This window comes from Cherax quadricarinatus, chromosome 51, assembly GCF_038502225.1.
Source record: "Cherax quadricarinatus isolate ZL_2023a chromosome 51, ASM3850222v1, whole genome shotgun sequence".
NCBI classification, from domain to species: domain Eukaryota; kingdom Metazoa; phylum Arthropoda; class Malacostraca; order Decapoda; family Parastacidae; genus Cherax; species Cherax quadricarinatus.
The window spans coordinates 11,919,975-11,933,509 of NC_091342.1; the positions used below are offsets into that span (position 1 = coordinate 11,919,975).

Below are 13,535 nucleotides of genomic sequence, written 5' to 3' on the forward strand. Positions count from 1 at the left end.
GAGGGGAATGTATGAGAGTATAGTTTTACCAACGCTCTTATATGGGTGTGAAGCATGGGTGATGAAAGTTGCAGTGAGGAGAAGGCTGGAGGCAGTGGAGATGTCATGTCTGAGGGCAATGTGTGGTGTGAATATAATGCAGAGAATTCGTAGTTTGGAAGTTAGGAGGAGGTGCGGGATTACCAAAACTGTTGTCCAGAGGGCTGAGGAAGGCTTGTTGAGGTGGTTCGGACATGTAGAGAGAATGGAGTGAAACAGAGTGACTTCAAGAGTGTATCAGTCTGTAGTGGAAGGAAGGCGGGGTAGGGGTCGGCCTAGGAAAGGTTGGAGGGAGGGGGTAAAGGAGGTTTTGTGTGCGAGGGGCTTGGACTTCCAGCAGGCATGCGTGAGCGTGTTTGATAGGAGTGAATGGAGACAAATGGTTTTTAATACTTGACATGCTGTTGGAGTGTGAGCAAAGTAACATTTATGAAGGGGTTCAGGGAAACCGGCAGGCTGGACTTGAGTCCTGGAGATGTGAAGTACAGTGCCTGCACACTGAAGGAGGGGTGTTAATGTTGCAGTTTAAAAACTGTAGTGTAAAGCACCCTTCTGGCAAGACAGTGATGGAGTGTATGATGGTGAAAGTTTTTCTTTTTCGGGCCACCCTGCCTTGGTGGGAATCGGCCAGTGTGATAATAAAAATAAAAATACTACTATACTTTCATACATTCCCTTCTTTGCCTCCATAGATAACATTTTTTGACTCCACATATACCTCAACGCACCACTCACCTTTTTTCCTTCATCAATTCTATGATTAACCTCATCCTTCATAAATCCATCCGCCGACATGTCAACTCCCAAGTACGTATCTGAAAACATTCACTTCTTCCATACTCCTCCTCCCCAATTTGATATCCAATTTTTCTTTATCTAAATCATTTGATATCCTCATCACCTTACTCTTTTCTATGTTCACTTTCAACTTTCTACCTTTACACACACACTCCCAAACTCATCCGCTAACCTTTGCAATTTTTCTTTAGAATCTCCCATAAGCACAGTATCATCAGCAAAAAGTAACTATGTCAATTCCCATTTTGTATTTGATTCCCCATAATTTAATACCACCCCTCTCCCGAACACCCTAGCATTTACTTCTTTTACGATCCAATCTATAAATATATTAAACAACCATGGTGACATTACACATCCCTGTCTAAGACCTACTTTTACCGGGAAGTAGTCTCCCTCTCTTCTACACACCCAAACCTGAGCCTCACTATCCTCATAAAAACTCTTTACAGCATTTAGTAACTTACCACCTATTCCATATACTTGCAACTTCTGCCACATTGCTCCCCTATCCACTCTATCATATTTTTTTTTTTCAACAAGTCGGCCGTCTCCCACCAAGGCAGGGTGACCCAAAAAAGAAAGAAAATCCCCAAAAAGAAAATGCTTTCATCATCATTCAACACTTTCACACATTATCACTGTTTTTGCAGAGGTGCTCAGAATACAACAGTTCAGAAGCATATACGTATAAAAATACACAACATATCTATTATATGCCTTTTCTAAATCCATAAATGCAATAAAAACTTCCCTATCTTTATCTAAATACTGTTCACATATATGCTTCAATGTAAACACTTGATCTACACATCCCCTACCCACTCTGAAACCTCCTTGCTCATCCGCAATCCTACATTCTGTCTTACCTCTAATTCTTTCAATAATAACCCTACCGTACACTTTTCTTGGTATACTCAATAAACTTATTCCTCTATAATTTTTACAATCTCTTTTGTCCCCCTGCCATTTATATAAAGGGACTATACATGCTCTCCGCCAATCCCTAGGTACCTTCCCCTCTTTCATACATTTATTAAACAAAAGCACCAACCACTCCAACACTATATCCCCCCCTGCTTTTAACATTTCTATCATGATCCCATCAGTTCCAGCTGCTTTACCCCCTTTCATTCTACGTAATGCCTCACGTACCTCCACCGCACTTACATTCTGCTCTTCTTCACTCCTAAAAGATGGTATACCTCCCTGGCCAGTGCATGAACTTACCGCCTCCCTTTCTTCCTCAACATTTAAAAGTTCCTCAAAACATTCTCGCCATCTACCTAATACCTCCCTCTCCCCATCTACTAACTCCCCTACTCTGTTTTTAACTGACAAATCCATACTTTCCCTAGGCTTTCTTAACTTGTTTAACTCACTCCAAATTTTTTTCTTATTTTCATTAAAATTTCTTGACAGTGCCTCTCCCACTCTATCATCTGCTCTCCTTTTGCACTCTCTCACCACTCTCTTCACCTTTCTTTTACTCTCCAAATACTCTGCTCTTCTTATAACACTTTTGCTTTGTAAAAACCTCTCATTAGCTAACTTTTTCTCTTTTATCACACCCTTTACTTCATCATTCCACCAATCACTCCTCTTTCCTCCTGCCCCCACCCTCCTATAACCACAAACTTCTGCCCCCACATTCTAATACTGGATTTTTAAAACTCATCCAACCCTCTTCAACCCCCCCACTACTCAACTTTGCACTAGCCCACCTTTCTGCCAATAGTCGCTTATATCTCACCCGAACTTCCTCCTCCCTTAGTTTATACACTTTCACTTCCCTCCTACTTGTTGTTGCCACCTTCCTCTTGTCCCATCTACCTCTTACTCTAACTGTAGCTATAACTAAATAATGATCTGATATATCAGTTGCCCCTCTATAAACATGTACATCCTGGAGCCTACCCATTAACCTTTTATCCACCAATACATAATCTAACTACTATCATTACGTGCTACATCATACCTTGTATATTTATTTATCCTCTTTTTCATAAAATATGTATTACTTATTACCAAATCTCTTTCTACACATAGCTCAATTAATGGTCCCCATTTACATTTACCCCTGGCACCCCAAATTTACCTACTACTCCCTCCACAAGATTTTTACCCACTTTAGCTTTGAAATCCCCAACCACAAGTACTCTCACACTTGGTTCAAAACTCCCAATGCATTCACTCAACATTTCACAAAATCTCTCTCTCTCCTCTACACTTCTCTTTTCTCCAGGTGGATATACACTTACTATAACCCACATTTCACATCCAACCTTTATTTTACTCCACATAATCCTTGAATTAATACATTTATAGTCCCTCTTTTCCTGCCATATCTTATCCTTCAACATTATTGCTACTCTTTCTTTAGCTCTAACTCTATTTGAAACCCCTGACCTAATCTCATTTATTCCTCTCCAATGAAACTCTCCCACCCCCTTCAGGTTTGTTTCACTTAAACCGGCCTGCCGGTTTCCCTGAATCCCTTCATAAATGTTACTTTGCTCACACTCCAACAGCACGTCAAGTATTAAAAACCATGTCTCCATTCACTCCTATCAAACACGCTCACGCATGCCCGCTGGAAGTCCAAGCCCCTCGCACACAAAACCTCCTTTACCCCCTCCCTCCAACCCTTCCTAGGCCAACCCCTACCCTGCCTTCCTTCCACTACAGACTGATACACTCTTGAAGTCATTCTGTTTTGCTCCATTCTCTCTACATGTCCGAACCACCTCAACAACCCTTCCTCAGCCCTCTGGGCAACAGTTTTGGTAATCCCGCACCTCCTCCTAACTTCCAAACTACGAATTCTCTGCATTATATTCACACGACACATTGCCCTCAGACATGACATCTCCACTGCCTCCAGCCTTCTCCTCGCTGCAACATTCATCACCCATGCTTCACACCCATGTAAGAGCGTTGGTAAAACTATACTCTCATACATTCCCTTTTTGCCTCCAAGGACAAAGTTCTTTGTCTCCACAGACTCCTAAGTGCACCACTCACCCTTTTCCCCTCATCAATTCTATGATTCACCTCATCTTTCAAAGACCCATCCGCTGACACGTCCACTTCCAAATATCTGAATACATTCACCTCCTCCATACTCTCTCCCTCCAATCTGATATCCAATCTTTTATCACCTAATCTTTTTGTTATCCTCATGGCCTTACTCTTTCCTGTATTCACTTTTAATTTTCTTCTTTAGCATACCCTACCAAATTCATCCACCAACCTCTGCAACTTCTCTTCAGAATCTCCTAAGAGCACAGTGTCATCAGCAAAGAGCAACTGTGACAACTCCCAATTTGTGTGTGATTCTTTATCTTTTAACTCCATGCTTCTTGCCAAGACCCTCACATTTACTTCTCTTACAACCCCATCTATAAATATATTAAACAACCACGGTGACATCACACATCCTTGTCTAAGGCCTACTTTTACTGGGAAATAATCTCCCTCTTTCCTACATACTCTAACTTGAGCCTCACTATCCTCGTAAAAACTCTTCACTGCTTTCAGTAACCTACCTCCTACACCATACACCTGCAACATCTGCCACATTGCCCCCCTATCCACCCTGTCATACGCCTTTTCCAAATCCATAAATGCCACAAAAACCTCTTTAGCCTTATCTAAATACTGTTCACTTACATGTTTCACTGTAAACACCTGGTCCACACCCCCCCTACCTTTCCTAAAGCCTCCTTGTTCATCTGCTATCCTATTCTCAGTCTTACTCTTAATTCTTTCAATAATAACTCTACCATACACTTTACCAGGTATACTCAACAGACGTATCCCCCTATAATTTTTGCACTCTCTTTTGTCCCCTTTGCCTTTATACAAAGGAACTATGCATGCTCTCTGCCAATCCCTAGGTACCTTACCCTCTTCCATACATTTATTAAATAATTGCACCAACCACTCCAAAACTATATCCCCAGCTGCTTTTAACATTTCTATATTTATCCCATCAATCCCGGCTGCCTTACCCCTTTCATTTTACCTACTGCCTCACGAACTTCCCCCACACTCACAACTGGCTCTTCCTCACTCCTACAAGATGTTATTCCTCCTTGCCCTATACACGAAATCACAGCTTCCCTATCTTCATCAACATTTAACAATTCCTCAAAATATTCCCTCCATCTTCCCAATACCTCTAACTCTCCATTTAATAACTCTCCTCTCCTATTTTTAACTGACAAATCCATTTGTTCTCTAGGGTTCCTTAACTTGTTAATCTCACTCCAAAACTTTTTCTTATTTTCAACAAAATTTGTTGATAACATCTCACCCACTCTCTCATTTGCTCTCTCTTTACAATGCTTCACCACTCTGTTAACCTCTCTCTTTTTCTCCATATACTCTTCCCTCCTTGCATCACTTCTACTTTGTAAAAACTTCTCATATGCTAACTTTTTTTCCTTACTACTCTCTTTACATCATCATTCCAGCATTTGCTCCTCTTCCCTCCCACATCCACTTTCCTGTAACCACAAACTTCTGCTGAACACTCTAACACTACATTTTTAAACCTACCCCATACCTCTTCGACCCCATTGCCTATGCTCTCATTAGCCCATCTATCCTCTAATAGCTGTTTATATCTTACCCTAACTGCCTCCTATTTTAGTTTATAAACCTTCACCTCTCTCTTCCCTGATGCTTCTATTCTCCTTGTATCCCATCTACCTTTTACTCTCAGTGTAGCTACAACTAAAAAGTGATCTGATATATCTGTGGCCCCTCTATAAACATGTACATCCTGAAGTCTACTCAACAGTCTTTTATTTACCAATACATAATCCAACAAACTACTGTCATTTTGCCCTACATCATATCTTGTATACTTTTTATCCTCTTTTTCTTAAAATATGTATTACCTATAACTAAACCCCTTTCTATACAAAGTTCAATCAAAGGGCTCCCATTATCATTTACACCTGGCACCCCAAACTTACCTACCACACCCTCTCTAAAAGTTTCTCCTACTTTAGCATTCAGGTCCCCTACCACAATTACTCTCTCACTTGGTTCAAAGGCTCCTATACATTAACATCTCCCAAAATCTCTCTCTCTCCTCTACATTCCTCTCTTCTCCAGGTGCATACACACTTATTATGACCCACTTTTTGCATCCAACCTTTACTTTAATCCACATAATCCTTGAATTTACACATTCATATTCTCTTTTCTCCTTCCATAACTGATCCTTCAACATTACTGCTATACTTAATATATTAGTTGCATAAGACCTCTAGGAATGTATCCTCCTGTGAATTTGTGGGGATGATTACAGACACTTACCTGTAACACTGTAAGTCATACCCTCACTGCTTAAGGCACCTCTGATGTCTTCAGCATTCCAAGGGAGAACATCTTTCTCTAGGTCATTATCAAAAAGATTGCCACAAATTTCTTGCTTTAAAATGGTGTTCATCTTTATATCTTGCATAGAAGGCTGAAAATGGATTAATTAAAGTGCCTAGTTAAAGCTTGCCAAAAAAAATTAACAAAATTAAACAGAAAAACCTGTGTAGAATATTAACAGGATTAAAATACAAACACTATACTGCATGACAGCTTTCCTCACAGACAGCATCCTTGATGCAAATGTCATCTATACAATAATATAAACTACTAAATATCACCCTAAATGCAAACTTTTAAATAAGGCCTAAATATAGCTAAACAGCAACTTATGCAAAAGTGAAGCTTCCTTATTCACTAACTTTGGTTTTTCAAGGAAGGGGTCACATGCAAAAAGTTTTGTCCTTCACAGAATGCAGGAGCATCACTGCTGATGTGTCTCATTTTCTTTTAGCTTGAGGTATGACTCCTAAATTGGGAGCCATAAAATCTGCTCACTGGATTTACAGTGCCTAAATCTCTATTTTTTTTCAGAATATTAGAATATTCCCTTTTTTGATTAGCAATATTAAAAAGTATAGAGAAATATTTAAAGACATGAGATTTTTTCTGAAAATGGTCTGTCAGTTTCTCACACTCAAAGGTGTTTTCTCTAGTTTACCCTTCCTATGAAAATTGCATCAATATTTAAAGAGAGATATGGTGAAATAACAAACTGAACAACTGAACCAGCCATAAGATTCTTTCTGTACTTACAACTGTTTTTTTCTGGTTCACCTTTATTCTGAGTATGAAAGCAATTTGAGATACCGTACTTTTAAAATAACCATCAACTCAAAAACTGTCAAATTTTATATGATTATTTCAAAACTAAAATGGTCTCAATCTCAATATGTATAATGTGCTAAAATATAATACTGTAACTAGTTATTCAACTACTTGTTAATTTAATTACTGCCAAACCACTACTACCTCTGTTTGATATATAAAAAACAGTGTTCAATTCGAACCAACTACGATATCTATGTCAAGTATTAAGTAGTCTGTAAAGCATTAGGTTTAGTCTGCCCGAAATGCCTCAGCATGATAGTGGCTTTCTTTGCACTTAGCAAATCAATATTGTAATTACACATTGTAAACTATGCAAGGAAATAAACTTCTTAATCCTTAATCATCATTCTTCTATGGGCTGGAATCATTTGGCTTGGCGCATGAACCCAACTAGATTTTTTCTTGAAAAATGTGCTCACTGTACAGTGGACCCACGCATAACGATCACCTCCAAATGCGACCAATTATGTAAGTGTATTTATGTAAGTGCGTTTGTACGTGTATGTTTGGGGGTCTGAAATTGACTAATCTACTTCACAATATTCCTTATGGGAAAAAATTCGGTCAGTACTGGCACCTGAACATACTACTGGAATGAAAAAAGTTCATTAACCGGGGGTCCACTGTATTTCCCACACACAATATTTTATTTTGGGGGGCTGTCTTTTTAAAGTCTATATCAACAAGATTACAGATTTAACCCTTTCAGGGTCCATCCCGTAGATCTACGGCTTTACGTTCAGGGTCCAAACCGTAGATCTACGCCATGAGCTCAGCTCACTCTGATAAACTGTGAGTGGTACATTTGGGCCTAGATATGAGAGAATACATCTATGTGGTATGTGTGCACCACATAAAACAGATCCTGCAGCACACTGTGTATAATGAGAGAAAAAAAATGAAATCATGATTTTTCGATTAAAACAGCAACTTTGCAGTGTTTTTTCGTATGTTTTTTATAGATGTATTTGCGATTTCTTGGTCTCATTTGATAGAATGGAAGACATATTACAGAAATAGAGATGATTTTGATTGGTTTTAGCACTGGAAATGGCTTGAAACTGAGCTCAAAGTAGCAGAAATGTTAAATTTTTGCCGATATTCAAGAGTAAACAAACGACCTCACACGTCTAATACACGCCAGCTGGTGGGTCTAATATACATTCACAAATATGGTGATGATATTTATACAATTATTACAGTATTGCATAACAGTAAATCTTCTATTTTTTGGTGTGAATAAAAATTCATTATGTGAATAAAAAATCAAAATGGAATTTATTTGTAAAGCCTCAAAACATAACTAATGAACAGAGGAAATGTTAGTTTAGTGCCAGGAATGCCTACATTGTTCATTCTGGACCCTATTTTGAAATTGGAATATTTTGAACTTTGTGTTAAATTGGCCAAATTAACAATTTCCGATCACTTTATTTTGTAGTTCAAACAGCTGACTTGGTGATTTCTTGTGCTCAATCGATAGAATAGAAGTAATACTAGTGAAATAGCTAAGAATTTGGTTGATTGGAATAATGTAATTGGCCTAAAATGGGAGTCAAAGTCGGCAAAATCGCCGATTCGTAAATATCGCTGACACATCAAAATTCGCGAGAGCATAATTTCGTCAATTTTCCACCAAATTTCGTACTTTTTGTTTTATTACCTTCACAAAAAGATTCTCTACGATTTCATAAGAAAAAATAACAAATTTTTTTTTTGAAAATTCTTGGACACTGGTGCGTGACTCCAGATTTGGGCCTTGGACCCTGAAAGGGTTAAGAGAAATTTGCAGCATTTCTAAAACCTACACACCTAAAAGGGAGACAGTCCACTACATATCACTGGTTTATTTGCTGATATATGCAATATCCAATGCTCCAGCGCACCCTGCTTTAGTATTCAAGAGTGCTCTCATAGTTTTTTCTGTAATCAAGGGTTTCCAAGAACATGACCCTTTCAAAAAATGGAGACTTCACTGTACATTGCTCCAGGGGATAGAGATATTCTCCACGGGGAAGTGGAACAAAATTCTTCCTCTGTAAGCCATGCGTGTCGTAAGAGGCGACTAAAATGTTGGGAGTAAAGGGCTAGTAACCCCTTCTCCTGTATACATTACTAAAATTAAAAAGAGAAACTTTTGTTTTTCTTTTTGAGCCACCCTGCTTCAGTGGAATATGGCTGGTTTGTTGAAAGAAGGATAGAGAAATGAAATAAATTAAAAAATATACTTACTTTCTTCTCTATATGAGAAGAAGTAAGGGGAAAGGTCTTCCCATACAATGGAATCTGGGAGTCTTTCTTGTATACACAAGACACCCGAGACTGCTGATGACGAGCCAAGGAACCCGACTCTCGGAAACTGCGACCACAGTCTTGACAAGTGAATGGTCTCTCACCTATGTCAAGATAGAAAAAGTACAAAGCAAATATTAAATGTAATCAACTTGAATTTCTGTCTAAGAGCATTTTAAAGTCTCCTGCAGGCTAAACTAATAACCACCCAGGAATGATAAGTGCAACATACAGCAAAAAATAAACCAAGTAGAAATATGCATAAAAAAAAAAAAGCCAATCTGAATCACCCAGTAATATATCTACTTGGGAGATTTTATGATAGCTCAATCACTGTTAGCATTCAAACTAAAAATTCATCTGTGCATACATGCACCACTATGAAGATATTAGCCATCACACAGTATGTCACATTTGAAATTTTGAGCCAGCCAAAGAATTATTCAGAAAACTTATTCTTTCGCTTGTAAGTAGATTACCTGTGTGCCTCCTCACATGCCTAGTTAGTGAGCCTTTAGTTTTAAATGACTGGGAACATCCTTCATAGCTGCACTGGAAAGACCGCCCTTGACTGTGTACAATTCCAATGTGTGTCCGAAGTATTCTTTCCTGAAATACAACTTATTTACCATGTAGAAGAATTGAGACACTTATGCAACATATGGGAATCTGTACTGAAGAAATGTTTTGCCACACAGTGGCTTTGTCAGTCTTATACAAAGCAGGAAGATATAAGGAGAGGAGGAGTTTGAGGTAATCAGTCCCTCAGCCTGGAGTCGATGTGTTCAGTCCATCAATCTTGTAGAAAGATTGATGGACTGACCACATCGACTCCTGGCTGAGGGACTGATTATCTCAAACTCCTCCTCTCCTTATATCTTCCTGCTTTGTATAAGACTGATGAAGCCACTGTGTGGCAAAACGTTTCTTCAATAAAGATTCCCATATGCTGCGTAAGTGTCTCAATTCTTCTACTTGCCGGTTTTCAAAACCATTCATCGCATTTACCATGTGACAATAATCAGCACAATCATTTTGAAACATTAACTATTATGGTACTAGTACATCCTGGTAGTACCTCCTAGGATGGTTACAACTTAACTACTATGTAAATTGAGTTGACAACTCACACAGAATATCTAAAACTGTAACAGCTGTTAGTCATATTCTTCACCATTAACCAATGGGGTTGGGTAGGTTGCATCCACAATTTATATAAAATGGTAGTTGGCAAGATATTCTGCTGGATCATAAAAGAATGCAAGCTCCCCACCACCACTGGCCAATGTCTCAGGTGGAGATTTCTCAGAGTACAGGAGTAAAATATGTAGGAATTAAAGGAAGAAATAGTAATTTCAGTTTTGATACTAAAATATGTAATAAATATTTATTTACAAAGAAGCTAACCAATAGAAGAAAGTCACAAACTTACTGTTTTGAATATCTGACCACATAAGTGGCAGGCTGGCTTACTCCATGCTTTAACTGGGTATTGCAGATCAGTGACTAAATGATCCAGATGAGGTTTGGACTCTACAGCAATGATGTGTCTTATAGGTGCCTTGGAGTCCACACTTGTTTCTTTCTTGATTTGTACATCCTGTATTTCTGACTCACTAACTGATAACTCCTCTCTCATCATGCTGCCAACTGCATGCTGAAACAATGCTTATATTACTATTCATCATTGGAAAGTGCATGTAGTTAAGCAGAAAAAGTATAGAAAAAATAGTCCCAAGAGCATGACATGAAAATACATAGACAACAATTAGTCAACAAAGATTTAAACTGTTCTATAGTGGAGCAACACTTATCACCCAAGATGCACACAATATGAAAACTTTCCATAATGTAAAATTAAAAGATACTGAATATGGGCTGCAATATTCCATAATACACATTCATACATCTGGTATAGAGCAGAGGAAAGATTTAGTGCCAGATTCATTATTACACATGATGCACTATATATCTTTTGACATTACACAAAACTGAGAGTGACTGAGAGATGAGAAAGAGGATGGAAGAATGGGAAGGAAACATTAACATTTCCCACCAAGGCAGGGTGACTCAAAAGAAAGAAAAACCCAAAAAGAAAGAAAAAACTTTCATTATCACTCATACATAATCGCTGTCTTTGCAGAGGTGCTCAGATACGACAGTTTAGATGTCCCTCCAAACTGCCAATATCCCAAATCCCTCCTTTAAAGTACAGGCATTGTACTTCCCATTTCCAGGACTCAAGTCCGGCTAACCGGTTTCCCTGAATCCCTTCACAAAATATTACCTTGCTCACACTCAACAGCTCGTCTCCATTCACTATCTACCATGCTCACGCACATTTGCTGGAAGTCCAAGCCCCTTGCCCACAAAACCTCCTTTACCCCAAATACATTGGCATAATAGTCTTCATCTTGAATATTCCATCAATAAAATTGATATTTATACTGACCCTTATTAAAAAAAAACACAAAATATGTACCAAGAGGCATATATCTCTCAGCTGAAACACAGTGAGTTTACTTTAATTCCTTATTAAGAATTATAAGTAGTTTTGTTTGGTGGCATACATTACAGGTAAAGGATCAAAAACCCTCACACTGTTGATAGGCTTTTTACACCTAACAAGCCACCCATCCAGAATATGAAAGTAGATAACCTAGGATATTAACCCTTTGGGGGTTTCAGACGTACTAGTACGTCTTACGACCCAGGGTTTTTGACGTACTAGTATGCCTAAATTCTAGCGCCGTCAAATCTAGTGAGAGAAAGCTGGTAGGCCTACATATGTAAGAATGGGTATATGTGGTCAGTGTGCACAGTATAAAAAAGAATCCTGCAGCACACAGTGCGTAATGAGAAAAAAAAAACTTTGACCGTGTTTTTGGATTAAAACAGCGAATTTGCACAATATTTTCGTATGGTATTTATTGTTGTATTCTAGTTTTCTTGGTCTCATTTTATAGAATGGAAGACATATTACAGAAATTGAGATGATGTTGACTGGTTTTACAATGAAAAGTACCTTGAAATTGAGCTCAAAGTAGCAGAAATGTTCAATTTTTACCAAAGTTCAAAAGTAAACAAATCATGCCAAGCGTCCAATACACATCAACTGGTGAGTCTAATATTCTTTCACAAGTGCGCTGATATTATTTATACCATTTCTACACTAATCCAGTAGTCTGCATAACAGTAAATCTTGTTTTTTTTGTAAGAATAATAATTCAAAGTGGAAAGCCAAAGAAATATAAGACGGGCCTGGGGATGTGACTAACAAACAGAGAACTTGTTATTTTAGTGCCAGGAATGTCTTTCTTGTTTATTCTGGACCCTATTCGGAAATTGGCATCTTTTGAAATTTGTGTGAAATTGGCAGAATTGCTAAATTCTGACCACTTTATTGGATAGTTGAAATAGGTAAATGGGTGGTTTCCTGTACTCATTCGATAATAAAATTGGAGTTCCAGCAAAATAGTTATGATTTTTGTTGACTAGTACACTGGAATTGGCAGAAAATAGGGCTCAAAGTGGGCAAAATCGCTGATGCGTAAACATTGTCGAGACCGCTAACTTTGCGAGAGCATAATTCCGTAAGTTTCCATCAAATCTCATACTTTTTGTGTCATTATGATTGGAAAAAGATTCTCTATCTTTTCATAAGAAAATATATATATATATATATATATATATATATATATATATATATATATATATATATATATTTTTTTTTTGAAATTTGGCTGACCCTAAGAACATGTTTCTGAGAGGACCTGTCGACCCCCAAAGGGTTATGTAAAACAGGATAAACACACCTGAAGCTTAAAATGGTTGAAGATGGCTGCTTGTCTAGAGAAGGTGAGACCACAAAGCTGGCACTTCCATCTTGTCTCACTGCCAGTCTCAATCTGTGTTGCTTGCACTGCTAACTTCACATCTGCTTCTGTTAGCTCACATGTTTCCTACAGAGAACAAAACATTCAGTGACATTATATCATAAAAACAAATAAAGAGTGCTGTAAAGAGAAATATTTGGAAGTGTAGTTAGATGAGTATGGCCATTCTCCGATTTACTCCTTCCATCCTTCACTAAGGTGAGTACAACTATGCTCAAACTCACTTCTCCCATCCTTCACCTTAGGTGAGTATTACCCCAACTAGTTTAGTGAGCACAAGTGATG

At 38.2% G+C, this 13,535-nt stretch overlaps 1 protein-coding gene across 5 annotated transcripts in view; it reads right to left on the bottom strand.

Moving 5' to 3' along the window:
* LOC128694664 (transcription factor E4F1-like) overlaps positions 1-13,535 on the bottom strand; it is a 68,521-nt gene that overhangs the window by 35,961 nt on the left and 19,025 nt on the right. For all 5 annotated transcript variants that reach the window (XM_070095849.1, XM_070095850.1, XM_070095852.1 and 2 more), the window contains 5 exons: positions 13,170-13,316; positions 10,787-11,011; positions 9,834-9,963; positions 9,295-9,458; positions 6,169-6,322 (listed from right to left, as the gene is read on the bottom strand). In XM_070095849.1, coding sequence (XP_069951950.1) covers positions 6,169-6,322; positions 9,295-9,458; positions 9,834-9,963; positions 10,787-11,011; positions 13,170-13,316 — 820 coding nt within the window. The remainder of the gene's footprint in view (positions 1-6,168; positions 6,323-9,294; positions 9,459-9,833; positions 9,964-10,786; positions 11,012-13,169; positions 13,317-13,535) is intronic.